The sequence below is a fragment of the Myotis nattereri genome, assembly GCF_964212035.1.
Source record: "Myotis nattereri genome assembly, chromosome: 9".
Classification (NCBI taxonomy): Eukaryota; Metazoa; Chordata; class Mammalia; order Chiroptera; family Vespertilionidae; genus Myotis; species Myotis nattereri.
Window position 1 is genome coordinate 16,886,032 of NC_138084.1, and position 15,024 is coordinate 16,901,055.

Here is a 15,024-nt window from a genome sequence, read left to right on the forward strand (position 1 = left end):
CACAAACCTCCCCGTTGGTTTACATCAGTGGTTCTCAACCTTCCTAATGCCGCGACCCTTCAATACAGTTCCTCATGTTGTGGTGACCGCCAACCATAAGATTATTTTCATTGCTACTGTAAACAATATGTAATTATATATGTGTTTTCCTATGGTCTTAGGCGACCCCTGTGAAAGGGTGGTTCAACCCCCAAAGGGGTCGCGACCCACAGGTTGAGAACCGCTGGTTTACATCCATATATGTGCAGATTATTAAGCACTTACTATATTTCATGGGGTTTAAGTTCATAATCTCCGTTACTCCTCATAGCCAAGTACTATTCCCAGTGTACAGATGAGGAAGCTGAGGCACCCAGAGATCAAAGCGACCGCCACCAGGTGTTAGTGCTGGAAGGAGCCTCGGGAAGACCTGTGACCCTGCGGGCCCAAGTTGGCCCCTGCCTCCGGGAAGGAGGGTGGATGATGGTGGTTACACTGGTCTTTCCTTTGTGACTTCCTCCCAAACCTGTCCTCCCAGGAGGTGGGGTGGACTATCTATCACTTGTCCTCATGGCCCTGACCTGCTGACCTCTTCCTCCAGCTGATTTCTTCATGTTAGTTTAACATTAACCCAGAGGGGTCAGGAGGAGCCGGAGAGTCCTGGGAGCGGACACACTATGCCGCACGTCCGAGGGCCGTGGCCACCTGGCTGCCTGGCCGTGGTGGCTCTGTTTAGCCTTGTGCACAGCCAGCATGGTAAGGAGGGCTTGGAAGCTGGGACAGGCTGGGGGGCTAGGAGATGGGCCCATGGGCGGGGGTCTCCTTACTCGACAGAGAACCCAGAGCCGGCCGCCAGGTGGGCTTCAGCCCACGGTGTCCAGCTTAGGGAAGGAGTCTGGTGCTCAGGGCTGGCTGGATGGGACTACCTCTCTCTTGCAATATGGCGAGCGGGCTGGGGGTGACCCATTAAAGGAGCGGAGGCCATTCCAGACCTGTGCTTTCGGAAGCCGCCAGGGTAGGCCAGGCTCGCTTCCTGCCCTCGCGATGGGCTTCCTCAGGCCCCTGTCCCCCCCCTTCTACTGCAGTGTTCCTGGCCCCTCAGCAAGCCCTGTCGCTGCTCCAGCGGGCCCGACGTGCCAACAGCGGCTTCATGGAGGAGTTGCGTAGTGGCAACCTGGAGCGGGAGTGCCTGGAGGAGCAGTGCAGCTACGAGGAGGCCTTCGAGGCCCTGGAGTCTTCCACGGCCACGGTGAGGGCTGGGGGCCCTCCCAGCGGGCCCACCTCTAGGACCACAAATAAGGGGAACAGGGAGCTCACGGTCTTCGCTGATAATCTCATCTCTGGGCCCCGTTTCACTGGGCTGCCAAGATGAGCAGCCTTTTGCTTGGAGGCCAGACACCAGGTCCCAGGGCCCGGGGAGGCTCCAGGACCTCAGGGGCCACTCAGCTCTCAGACATATGCCCATGTCGGGACCTCTGGAGCCCCAGGCCCCCGTGGCCTCTCAGCTTTGGCTTTTCTGCTACCTCTGCCACCTTGAGGTATGGGACTCTGGTGAGGCTTGGGGCCCTGGCAACCTTTCCCTTCCTTGGGGCTCTGTCTGGGCCTCACTCCCCCTCTCCTCCTGTCCACCCACCCAGGGCAATCCCTTCCTGTCTTTGTTGGGGTGAGGGAGCGCCCCTCTCCTCAAATACCCTTCTCAGTGGACTTGGGCTTTTGGAAACAAAAGTAGGGCACTCTGCCATAGACCTCCCAGAGCCTCCCCTGTGTGACCAGGGTAAGAGGAAAAGGAAAGGATACGAGACATAACATTTACTAAGAAACAAAACAAAAAGGGTCCTGCCACAGCCTCACACTCAGCCCTTGTTTTGCAGGATGCGTTCTGGGTCAAGTACACAGGTGAGCACTGGGAAAGGCCTGCTTCAGGGAGGGCGTGCTGGGCCCCCGTTAGAGCGTATTCTGCTCTAGAGACTCTGGTCCATCAGTTCATCCACCCTCCACCCCCTGCCTCTTTCCTTCCGGGCATCTGTTGTCCATTTCTCTGTTTCTGAACGTTGTCCTGCCCTTGACTTAAGCCCATCCTGTCCCTACCCTAATACCAAAGGTGTTTCTGGGTCTCTTCCAGCTTGTGACTCGGTGAAGAAATCTCGAGAAACGCTCGTTAAATGCCTGGAAGGTGAGGACCTGACATGGGGGTGGCGGGACCGGATGCCAGGGGGCCATCCTGGGAGAAGAGCAGAGTAGGGGTGGGTTAGGAGGTGGCCCAGCAGCGCAGCCCCTAGCACCTGACACTCCCTTTCCATTCCTGCGATCAAAGATGTATCATTGTGCCTGGCTCTGTGCCTGGTAGTCAGTATGATGATTAATATTGGAGAAACGAGCAAATGAATGGATAATGAATTAACCTTTAAGGCCTCACTCTCATCAGGGCTCCTCTTTCCCATGTCTCCAGGACAGAGCTTTAATGAGGTCACATTCATTCTCCAAAACCTGGAGTGGCTCCCCAATTGCTTCCACAACAAAGCACCAGCTTCTTAGCCTGGCGAAGTTTGCAGGGTCTAGCCTTCACCTCCCCTCTAGCCTTATCTCCCATCACACCAACCATGACCCAGACCCCAGCAGCACTTCTTTGAACATGCCAAGATGGTTCGACTTCCTGGCCCTGGCTCACATTATCGTCTTCCCCTGGAGCAGTCATTACAGCCTGCTAACAACATCCCTGTCCTTTGAGGATTAGTTTAAATGCCATCACCTTGTGAAGCCTTATAATACACTATTAGTGTGACAATAGGCTCCATAACGTGGAACTCTAATTACTGGCCACCCTTCAGTGGTTAAATAACTTATTCAACAGACATGTGATGTGCCAGGCACTGTGTCGAGTGATGGGGGTTTTAAGAGATCAAGGAGCTCACAGTTTCACAGAAAAACAAAAACTGGAAACATCCAGGTGACTGCTGGGAAAGTTCTGTTGCAGGTGCCAAGGGAACGTCGGGAGAAGGAGGCTTTAGTTTGTCAACAAACTCAGGGACAGCTCCCTACCTGGAAGTAGAGTCCTACCTGGATTTGTGGGATACACTGATGAGTGTATATCAAGGCAAAGGAAAGGGCCTGTGCTAAGGCCCTGGGGCACAAGGAGCTAAGCTAACAAGGCAGGAAGCCCAGGGCCTCCCTGGGCCTTGTTCCTGTGTTTATCCTGCTGGCCACGAGGAGACACTGCAGATAATCAGCTCCACGAGGCCAGGGACCTGCCTAGACTAGGACTGACTTGTTCATCACGGTGTCCTTAGTACCTGGCACAGTGCCTGTCGGAGGGTTGCCACATGGTGGGCACCAGTAAATATTTGGTGACTCCTGTTAAATGGATTGGACAACTGCTGAGTGCAGAGGAGGTGCTGAGTAAATTCAGGTTAAGGGTTGTGAGCCAGGAGCTCGGAGGGGGTGGATAGCCAAGCTTTGCTAAGTGACGGGGGGTCAAATCCTGCAGGTAACTGTGCCGAAGGTCTGGGTATGAACTACCGAGGGAACGTGAGCTCCACCCGGTCAGGCATCGAGTGCCAGCTATGGCGGAGTCGCTACCCTCATAAGCCTGAGTGAGTGACGGGCAGGCCTGTCTGCCAGTGGGCTGGGAATGGGGAGCCAGGAGACGGGGTGGGGGTGCGGGGGAGACACGGCCTCTAGCTGAGCAATTTCCTTTTCCAGAATCAACTCCACCACCCACCCTGAAGCAGACCTGCAGGAGAATTTCTGCCGCAACCCAGATGGCAGCACCACGGGGCCTTGGTGCTACACTTCCGACCCCACTGTGCGGAGGGAGGAGTGCAGTGTCCCTGTCTGTGGTGAGCTGGGCCATTGGGCGGAACATGGCCAGGCAAGGGGTCTCCATGGGGCCAGGGGCCGTTGGTCAGGGAAGTCAGGAGACCAGAGAGAGTGGGCTTCCAGCCTCCGCCCTCCCTCCCATCCTCACTTCCGTACGACCCAGGCTGCAGCTCATCCAGATACGCCTTCCTTCCTGCTCGCGACACTGTTCCCCCCAGCAAGGCCTCCCCGGCCATTTCGGTCCACGTGCCCTTTTCTGAGCACCTCAGAGCATCATTATTTCCCTCCAGGCAGCAGTTAGCTACCGTCACAATAATGCTGCAGAACCCACAAAATCACCACCACCACAAAAGCTCAGGGGCATACACCAACAAGCATTCACTTCTTACGTGTCTGAGGGTGGGCTCGGTGGCGCTGCTCCTGTGTCTGTGGGTCTGTGATGTAGCCTGGGCTCAGCTGGTAGCTCTGCTTCAGAGCCTGGCTTCTGCGTGGGTTAGGCGCAGGTCCGCTCTGCACATACTCATTCTGGGGCAGAAGCCAAAGGCATCGTCTTCCTTTGGTGATGGCAGAGTACAAAACTCAGCAGGAATACACACTGTGTCTGTCTTCAGGCCGAGGCTTAGAACCGGCACCGTCGGTTCTGCCCACGTGCCATTGGCCAGCGCAACCACAAGGGCAAGGTCAAGAGGGGGAGAAAGCATGCTGACACTGACCCATTGCCCTGTGTAGACATCTGTAGTCCTCCCAGCTGTATTTCCCGTGTGCCCCTAAGAGAACACAGAATCCTTTAAAAACTCCAAGCAGTCACTATCAATAGATTACAGGTAGCCCTGCGATAGTGACAGGAGGTGAAACCTAGTGACTATCTCGGGCTTGTGATGCACCAGACACGTCCACATTTATTTTGTTTAAATCTCCCAGCAACCCTGCGAGAACAACATCAGTCAGTACCCCTTTCAGAGGCAAGCACATCGCAGCTCAGGGAGGCGTTACCTGAGGTCTTGCAGGAGGAAGGCTCAAGGCAGGGATTCAGCTCCGGGCTGTCTGGCTCCCCCTGTATGACCCACCCTCTCTGCTCCCTTCCTCCTCACCCACCAGGCCAAGATCGCTTCACTGTGGAGCTGACCCCGCGCTCCAGAGTCTCCACAGCGAGTCTGTCACCTCCAGCTGACCAGTGTGTCCCTGAGCGTGGCCAGCATTACCAGGGTCGCCTGGCGGTGACCGTGCAGGGGTCCCCCTGCCTGCCCTGGGCCAGCGTGCAGGCCAAGGCCCGGGGCAAGGAGCAGAACTTCAACCCGCCTGTGCCGCTGGTGGAGAACTTCTGTCGCAACCCAGACGGGGACCAGGAGGGCGCGTGGTGCTACGTGGGCGGCGGGAAGCCCGGTGACTATGAGTACTGCGGCCTGAACTACTGTGGTGAGAGGGCAGGGCTGGGGCCTGAGAGGGCACGAAACCTGGAGGGAATAACAGAACAGCCTTCCCTAATTTACGGTACCACGTGTGCACGTGAGTACGCTCATTGCAGCCTTCCACTGCCCAGGTGGGACTAGGTTTTATCCCCATTTCACCGCTGAGTGTAATGAGGCCCTGAGGTTCTAGGAGGTGGGTGAGGAGTGGCCGGGTCCTGTCCCAGCCGGTGCCTGGGTCTCTGCAGAAGAGCCGGTGGACGAGGTGACGGTCGATGGGCAGAGCCAGGACCTGGAAGCGGCCATCGATGGGCGCACCACCGAGGAGAAGTTCCAGCCCTTCTTCAATGAGAAGACCTTCGGGGCTGGGGAGGCAGGTGAGGCTGCCAGAAGTGGGGGCAGGTGGGGGCGTGGTCGTGGGGCAGGGTCTGCGCTGGGCCCCTCACCACCTGGCTTTGCTCGCAGACTGTGGGCTGCGGCCTCTGTTTGAGAACAAGTCGCGGGAGGACCAGACGGAGCACGAGCTGCTGGAGTCCTACATCGACGCGCGCATCGTGGAGGGTTGGGACGCGGAGAAAGGCCTGGCGCCCTGGTGGGTCCCTAAGCCCAGCTGCCTTCACTGGGCTGCAGCCCCCACCTCTGCCCTGGCCCTGGAGGGCGTCTCTCCCCCTACAGGCTTCATGGGTAATGAGCGCCGAGCACCGGCACCTCATTGAGTCCCAGCAATCTTTTGAGATTGGCTGTATTAGTTCTCATAAGCAGGGGGCACGGCTGAGGCCCAGGGCGTTTCAGTGACGCTGCTGATGGACAGTCCGGGGCCAGGAGAACTGGGGCCAGTCCACAGCAGGGCCTGACCCGGAGCCGGGCTCAGCTGCACAACTCTGGCCGGGAGGGAGCTGGAGAGGGGTGCTCAAGGCAGGACGCTGCCCCTCACTGTCACATGGATGGCCCCGGCCCCAAAGGTGACCAGGTCAAGCTGGGGCCTGGGCCCAGCAGGCAGTTCTGTCCAGTTCTTAAAAATGGGACTTTGTACTTCTGGGGCCAGTGGGCGGGGGCGGGGGGGGCGGCAGGGGGGCAGCTCCCTGGCTCTCATGCTCCCTGTTCTCCCTCACAGGCAGGTGATGCTTTTCCGGAAGAGTCCCCAGGAGCTGCTGTGCGGAGCCAGCCTCATCAGTGACCGCTGGGTCCTCACTGCTGCCCACTGCCTGCTGTACCCGCCTTGGGACAAGAACTTCACTGCGGATGACCTTCTGGTGCGCATTGGCAAGCATTCCCGCACCAGGTACAGAACTGGGGGCACAGGGCTCTGGCGGGGGTCCCGGCCCTCCAGCGTGATGGTGAGGGGCTCTGGTGCCTGGGACACACGGGGCATGTCTGTCCGCCTCCCGCCGTGGAAAACAGTCTGCGCCCCAGAGTCTGTCCTGCCACATCCTGATAGGCTGGGAGCTGGGGTCAGAGGAACTAAGGCTTTGCAAAGAGCAACATCCTGGCGTGTCTCCAGACGCCAGGACATGGCCCAGGTGTGACCTTGAAGAGAGGCTCTCTGGACCAGAACCTGCCGCCTGTGTCCCTCCCCATAAGCCCTGTGCAGCTCCGCCCGCTGGTCCCCCTGACTCTCAGACCTTGAGGGCAGGCAGTTTCCTTCCTCCGGGAACCGCTGCCTCCGAGTGGCTTATGGCTTCTCCGTTTCTCTGTTGGGGTCTGCGCAGGTATGAGCGAGGCATCGAAAAGATCTCCATGCTGGAGAAGGTCTACATCCACCCCAGGTACAACTGGAGGGATATGCTGGACCGCGACATCGCCCTGCTGAAGCTCAAGAGGCCCATCACCTTCAGCAACTACATCCACCCCGTGTGCCTGCCCGACAAGCAGACGGCAGCCAGGTGGGGCCATCAGGGGGCCGTTCGCTGAGAAGTCTGGGCTGTGCTCTGGGCCTGGCTGACCCTGGTAGGCCTGGCAGAAGGGCCTTCCTTTTTCCAGGCCTCAGTTCTCTGAACAAACCTGAAAGTTCTTTGCGCACTGGTGTTTGAGATTCAGGTCTCTAAGGGATGGTGTTGGGGCCAGAGGCTACTGGAGGGTCGGTTCTCACCAGGTCCCTCTGCCTTCCCCAAAGGTTGCTCCAGGCTGGATACAAAGGGCGGGTGACGGGCTGGGGCAACCTGAAGGAGACGTGGGTAGCCAGTCCTTCCGAGGTGCAGCCCAGCGTCCTGCAGGTGGTGAACCTGCCCATCGTGGAGCGACCGGTCTGCAAGGCCTCCACCCGCATCCGCATCACCGACAACATGTTCTGTGCTGGCAAGTCCCCTGGGTGTGGCTCCACGGGAGGGAACGGCGGGGCCTCAGGTTGGGGGAACGGACACATGTTAGGAGCACAGACCTGTTCAAGCCCTGGCGCCAGCCACGCACAAGCCATATGACTGGGCAAAGCTGCTTAACCTCTTGCAGATTCAGGCTCTTCCTCTATAAATGGAGATAAAAGCCTCTATTCGAGAAGGCTGTGTGAGGGGTTCAGTGAGGTGGAGTGCTGGTCGCTGGTTGAGTTGTCAGGATGTGTTGGCCCAGAGAGCAGCAGAGATCTTGGGGGTGGAGGGAAGCCATTGATGTGTTCCGTCATTAAACAGATATTTATTGAGTGCCTACTATGAGCCATGAAGTATTCCAGAGTATACAACAAGGACTCAGACAGTGCACTTGTCTTCAGAGAGCTTTCCTAGAAGGAGGGAGTGTCAGAAAACAGATTTAGAGTAGCAATCCCTGCTGGGAAGAAACAGGAAGCAGAGTAAAGTAGGGGAGAGAGAGAGATGGGGACAGGAGTGCTTTTCTAAATAGAGTGGCTGGAGAAGGTCTCTCTGAAGTGACATTTGGGCAGAGACCAGAAGTGAAGGAGTGAATCAGTCTAGGGAAGTGTACTGCAGGCTGAGGCGACAGCAGGGGCCAAGGCCCTGAGGTGGGAGCAGGCTTGGTGTGTCTGAGTGGGAGGCCTGAGCGGCCAGAGTTCAGCAGGAGATGAGGGAAGATTGGTGGGCAGGCAGAGATGGGCACTTCCATTAGGGCCCGGAAGGACTTTGGCTTTTATTGAGATAAGAAGTGATTGGAGGCTTTGGGGCAGGTGAATAAATGGTCTAACTTAACTTAAAATATTTTTTAAATGTTAGTGTAATTTCTTTTAGACTCACAGAAAACTTTGCAAAAATAATACAAAGAATTTCTGTATATCACCATTGAGATTCTGCCACCCCCACTTTGCACAACACGCATACACACAGTTTGAGAGGAAATTGTGCATATGGTGATTTTTTTACCCCTCTAATTGAGTATTTCAAAAAAAAAAAAAAAAAGGATGCTCTCTTACATAACCACAGTATAATTATTAAATCAGAAAATTATAATGATAAAGTACCATTATCTAATCTGTAGACATTATTCAAATGTTTTCTATGTCCTACTTGCTAATGTCTTTTTATAGTAAAAGACAAAAAATGTTTCTCTCCTCTGGGATCCAATCCAGGGTTACTCTCTGTGTTTAGTTGTCAGGCTTTGTCTCCCATGACCTTGACATATCTGGTGAGGACAGGCCCGTGACTGTAGACGGGCCCTCCGTTGCGTTTGTCTCGGGTTTCTCCGTGATCAGATTCAGGCTAAGTGATGTTGAGTCCTCCGTGCATCCCGGTGGCAGGCGTGCCATGTCTGTATGTCTCATAACTGGTGAGACTAACTCTGACCTCTTGGTTAAGGTGGTGTCTGCCTCAGCCAGGTTTCTCGCTGTAAAGTTCTGTTTTTCTCTTTGTAATTAATAAATAGCTTGTGGGGAGAAACTTGATACCATCTATCCTGTTTCTCATCAAATTATTCTCCCAAACTATGGTGGCTGCCAAATGGTGATTTTTCTAATTCTGTCATTTCTGCAGTTATTATTTTGTGGTAGAGACGACCTTTGCTCTAACCGGTTTGGCTCAGCGGGTAGAGCATCGGCCTTCAGACTGAAGGGTCCCAGGTTCGATTATGGTCAAGGGCATGTACCTTGGTTGCAGGCAAATCCCCAGTGGGGAGTGTACAGGAGGCAACCGATCGATGTTTCTCTGTCATCCGTGTTTCTAACTATCTCTATCCCTCTCCCTTCCTCTCTGTAAAAAAATCAATAATAAAATAAATATATATATATTTAAAAAGATTAAGTATAATAAAAGAAAAAAGAAACATTGATGTGAGAGAGAAACATTGTCAGTTGCCTCCTGGGGATTGAATCTGTAGGGGAGGATCCTCCAAGCAACTGAGCCACCAGCCGGGGCCCACTTTGTTAGCTTTTTAACCTTTATAACTTTTTGCCGCGCAATTAAAATTTTTATGTAGTCAAATTTCTTAACAAAGTTAGGAAAAAAACCTTGCTTATGCTCAGGTTGTAGAGAAATTCCCATGGTTTCTTGTAGTACTTGGTTCATTTTTCTACACTTAGATCTGAGTCTTTGGACTTTATGCTTGTGTATGATGCAAGGTATGGATCGAATTCATCCTTTTCCAAATGCTTCAGCAGCTGTCCACACCATTTATTAAAAATAGTATCTTTGAAATCACCTTTGTCACATACTAGATTTCTATGTGCTTAAGTCTGTTTCTATTTGGAGACATTCAATTTGGATCTCCTGATCTTTGTTCATTATATTAAACACCATCTTGTTTTAATTATAGAGATTTTAGAGTATGTTTTAACATCTGGTAGGGCTTATTGTCTGTCATAGTTTATCTTTTTCAGAGTTTTCCTGGAAATTCTTACGTATTTGTTTTTCCATGTGAACTTTGGTATCAATCTGTCTAGCTCCATAAAAGGTTTGTCGGTGTTTTTGTTGGGATTATGTTGAATTTATAAATGAATTTAGGGAGAACTGACATCTTTTTGTTGCTGAGTCATTTTATCCAAGGACACGAAATGTTTCCCCATTTGTCCAGGTCTATACTGTGCCTTTTTATAGTGATGCAGTGTATTATGACTTTTTCTCTTTGACACCTTGTTCCCCCCACCCCCTTAATTTTGTTGAGTAAATTAGCTGGTGGTTGCAGAAAATACCAAAAGATACCTAGGAATTTGACTTATTTATTAGGCTTATTGTTTTTCAATTCTGTACCTCATTAGTTTTTGCTTTTACCTTTTCAAAAATTTTCTTATGCTTTTTTAAAAAAATTTTATTCTCTGAGCTTTTTTTTTTTTTAAAATATGTTTTATTGATTTTTTTACAGAGAGGAAGGGAGAGGGATAGAGAGTTAGAAACATCAATGAGAGAGAAACATCGATCAGCTGCCTCCTGCACACCTCCTACTGGGGATGTGCCCGCAACCAAGGTACATGCCCTCGGCCGGAATCGAACCTGGGACCTTTCAGTCCGCAGGCCGACGCTCTATCCACTGAGCCAAACCGATTAGGGCTCTTTTGAGCTTTTTGAACTGACAATTTGGTTACTTAGAAAATATCTTTATTGGTTTCAGAGAGGAAGGGAGAGGAAGAGATATAGAAACATCAATGATGAGAGAGACTAATTGGTTGGCTGCCTCCTGCACGCCCCCCCCTGGGGAACTGAGCCTGAAACCAGGGCATGTGCCCTGACTGGGGATCGAAGCATGGCCTACTGGTTCATAGGGTGATAATCAACCACTGAAGAGGAAGGAAGAGGGAGAGAGAGAGAGAGAAACATCCATGATGAGAGAGAATCATGAATCAGCTGCCTCCTGCAAGTCCCTCACTGGGTGATGGAGCCCACAACCCGGGCATGTGCCCTTGACCAGAATTGAACCTGGGACCTTTCAGTTCCCAGGCTGAGGCTCTATCCACTGAGCCAAACCAGCGAGGGCTGGTTAATTTACTTTTGATCTTTAATTTTTATTGAGTGCATTTCTCCTCTTTATAAAAAACACTAGTGTTACTATTTTTTTTAGAATAATAAGTTATCTCTAATTTCAATGTGTATTTTTTTTCACCTAAGGTGTTTAATAGGTGTTTTTAAAAATTCCAGATGGGAGGGGCCTTTTATATTTTCACTTTAATAATTTTGAGTTTTACTGCATTATGAGAATATTGTTTGTAATATTTCTCTACCTTATGGAACTGATTTTTTTTTGAGACAGAGCTGTTGGAATAATTTCTGTGAGTGGTTCATGTGTGATTGAGGAGTATAGGTGTGTTCTTTATTCAGATATTTGATACATATTCATAAATGTACCTTATTGTTTAGATCATTTAAATCCTTATTTATTTTCAGTTCATTTGAACTGTCTTGTACTGACTTTGGTGTGTTAAATTTTATTATAGATGTATTTGTCTTCTTGCATTGCTTATAGGTTTTTTTTTTACTTTATAAATGTGGTTGCTGTGTTTTGTGCAGATATTCATAATTGTTATTTATTCATTGTATGTAAATTATGGCTTTTAGCTTTAAATGAGTCCTTTTTTATTTTCAATATTGGGATTACTATCCCTGCTCTTTTTGTTTCCATTGGCCTGATATACTGTTGCCCATCTCTTTAATTTTAGCCTTTATGAATCACTTTGTTATATATAGCATAGTTGAGTCTTGCTTTGAGTCAAATGAAAATCTTTGTTTTGTATTGAGTTAAGCCCATTCATTCATATATATATATATATATATGATTGAATTAGCATTACTTCATTATTTTATAATATTTATTTACATGTATTGTGCTTCATTTGCTGTGTTTTCTCCTATGTGATCTTTTAAGAAAATATATGTTTAGGAAGGTTTACATTTTTGTTCTACTGATCATCTTTGGACTTACACCTTTTTGAAATGCCCTTAGTTCCTTTTCTTTTCTTTTTTTTAAGAATGCCATTTATTTTATTTTTTAATATGTTTTTATTGATTTCAGAGAGGAAGGGAGAGGGAGAGAGAAACATCAATGGGAGAGAATCATTGATCAGTTGCCTCCTGCACACCCCCCATGTCCCCTACTGGGGATGGAGCATCAAGCCTGCAACCTGGGCATGTGCCCTTGATCGGAATTGAACCTGGGACCCTTCAGTCCATAGGCCAATGCTCTATCCACTGAGCCAGACCGGCTGGGCTCCTTTTCTTATATAACTTAATTGTAACTCCCACCCACTGGCTATCTAACAGTGAGTTTACTTTCCTTTCTCTTCTCTCATTTTGAGCTGCGTTTTTTTCTACTTGTCAGAACATTGGTCCTTTTGCTGAAGCACTAATCTCTTGGTTGGATGAAGCTCATCTGCTAGTAGATTCAAGAAGGGTTTTGAGCATAGAACTTCCTGAGCTCTTATATAATTGTTTTTCTGTAGCCTGACAATCAGTGTGGTGGCATATAAAATCTGTGGTTCACAGTTCCCTTCCTTGAATTTTTTGAAAATGATGGCTTTATTGTTTACGTTGTATGTAGTTTTTGAAAAGTCTGATGTCGGTATGATTCTTTGGACCTGGTAAGGTATCTGGTCTTTTTGCTTGGAGGCCTTGAGGGTTTTTCGTCAGAGTTGAGGGTTTCAGGCCAGTGTTGCCTGGTGCTCAGTGGATCTTTCAATATGTACACTCAATGTTTTTATTTCTGTGCAGTTTTTTTTTTATATTGTAAATATTCTTTTTCATTACTTAGTTCTTGAGGGACTCAAATTTCTTCTTTGGTCTGAGTTCCATTTCAACCACTCCTTTGCTTTGCATTTTCCTTATTGTTTTGTCCATTTTTGTTAATCCTCACCCAAGGATATTTTTCCATTGATTTTTAGAGAGTGGAAGGGAGGGGGAGAGAGAGAGAGAGAAAGAGAAACACTGATGTGAGAGACCCATCATTGGTTGCTTCCCACATTCACCTGGACCAGGGCTGATCAAGCCTTCAACCAAGGTACGTACGTGCCCTTGACCAGAATCAGACCCGAGACCCTTCAGCCAGCAGTTGACACTTTCTACTGAGCCAAACTAGCCAGGCTGTCCACTTATTTTTAATTTTTGAATTTCTGAGTCAAGGTGTTTTTTCACAGTCCAAAAATTGGAGGAAATTTAATTGTTTTGTTTTATAGGGGAGGGTTTTTATTAGCTGAGGTGTTTTAATCCTTATTTTATGTTTCCCTGTAGTATCTTTGAATAGATCTATTTAGTTTCTTTTATTCATTGTGTAGATTTGGGGTTATTTACAAGGGTTTACATTTCAATTGGGTTTATATGTCAATCACACTCACTTCTGTATCCCATCCTCATCACCACTAATTAGATATATTACGGTTGAAGTTTGGGTGCTCTCTGTATTGTAGTTATGCTGGAGGCGTGGTGTTTTTGTTTGTTTTATATATATACATATTTTATTGATTTTAGAGAGGAAAGGAGGAGAGAGAGACACATCAGTGAGAGGGAATCATTGGTTGGCTGCCTCCTGCACGCCCCCTACTGGGGATGGAGCCTGAAACCTGGGCATGTGTCCTTGACTGGAATTGAACCCGGGACCCTTCAGTCTGCAGGCCAGTGCTCTATCCAATGAGCCAAACTGGCTAGGGCGAGGTGCAGTTTTTGTGTAGTTTCTGTTGTTCCGCATTGTTTGTGGAGGGTATGTGGTGAGGTTTGAATAAAGGCAGCACCACCATTGTCCTCAGCTACCTGTAAGTCTAACATATTTTTTAAGTCCTACCTGATGAGTGGAAAACTGATTGTAGGTGGGCAAAAGCAGAATTAGTTCCGGGGTAGAGGTGCATGTGATGTGACCAGTGTAGAAGTGGTGAGAAGTGGCTGGATTTGGGACATAGTGGGATATATTGAGGAAATCGCTGACAAGATTTGTACAACAATTGGTGTGGGGTGAGAAAATGAAGAGTTAAGGATGATGAGAAGAGGTCAAGTGGACACTCATCTGGTATGTCTCTAGAAGGGGCTGGAGTATGAGCTATGCTCCTGAGTACTGCTGTTCTCTCTCAAGGTTACAAGCCCGATGAAGGGAAACGAGGGGATGCTTGTGAAGGTGACAGTGGGGGACCCTTTGTCATGAAGGTAAGCTAGCTTCTCTAAGGCCTGCAGCTGGTGGGTAGATCTCCTAGTGGGGTGGGTAAGGAGGGACCCCAGAATTCAGAAGTAGTTACCTGATAGGGCAATGCTGACACTACCATGGACTTGACAATTAAAAACCTCATGTTTCTTCCTTAGAACCCCCAAAACAACCGCTGGTATCAAATGGGCATCGTCTCGTGGGGTGAAGGCTGTGACAGGAATGGAAAATATGGCTTCTACACACACGTGTTCCGCCTGAAGAAGTGGATACAGAAGGTCATTGATCGGCCTGAAAGTTAGAGAACCATCCACATTCTAGGCTCCTCACTGTTAAGATCACAGAAACCGATCCAGGGAAAGAATTATTTTTGTGGTTTGCTCCTAAAACTTTAGTTCTCAATAAAAGTGACTGTGAGCCTCAATGCTCCCAGTGCTGTTCATGGGCAGCTCAGGTAGAGCCGGTACCATTACCAGATAAGGTGAGAGGGGAGATAGATTCATAAATGTACCTTTTTACTTGTCATTTAAGTCATCTATATCCTTACTTATTTTCAGTTCATTTGATCTATTGTACGTATCGCTGTTCCTGTTGGGGGCATGTGTGACTGAGGGGGAACCAGGCCCTACAGCCCACGACAGGTGTGGTGTGCGTTTCCCCTGGTGTGAAAGCTGATCAGATGGTAACTATCTGGAGGACTGTATTGAGAAGGGCCCTCCCTGAGCAGGATCTTCCCAGCCCAGGGCTGTAACCAGAGCAGGAAGGAGGGATTAAGAATTACAATTTTCCAGTCCTAGCCAGTTTGGCTCAGTGGATAGAGCGTCAGCCTGCAGACTGAACG

General features: G+C 49.6%; 1 protein-coding gene across 2 annotated transcripts; it reads left to right on the forward strand.

The window, feature by feature from the left end:
• Nucleotides 1-656: 656 nt before the first annotated feature.
• On the forward strand, nucleotides 657-14,601 carry F2 (coagulation factor II, thrombin; the record flags this gene model as incomplete). 2 transcript variants are annotated; one of them, XM_081100209.1, is made up of 14 exons in its annotated part: nucleotides 657-735; nucleotides 1,065-1,228; nucleotides 1,851-1,875; nucleotides 2,102-2,152; nucleotides 3,464-3,569; nucleotides 3,679-3,815; nucleotides 4,894-5,211; nucleotides 5,450-5,578; nucleotides 5,667-5,793; nucleotides 6,316-6,483; nucleotides 6,911-7,084; nucleotides 7,315-7,496; nucleotides 14,118-14,188; nucleotides 14,342-14,601. In XM_081100209.1, 14 exons carry the CDS (start codon nucleotides 657-659, stop codon nucleotides 14,483-14,485), a joined length of 1,875 nt encoding a protein of 624 aa, XP_080956335.1. In that variant the 3' UTR covers nucleotides 14,486-14,601. The 2 variants fall into 2 exon arrangements, with proteins under 2 accessions (XP_080956335.1, XP_080956334.1); XM_081100208.1 differs by lacking the exons at nucleotides 657-735; nucleotides 1,851-1,875 and having other exon boundaries at nucleotides 2,081-2,152.
• Between the last annotated feature and the right edge of the window lie 423 nt (nucleotides 14,602-15,024).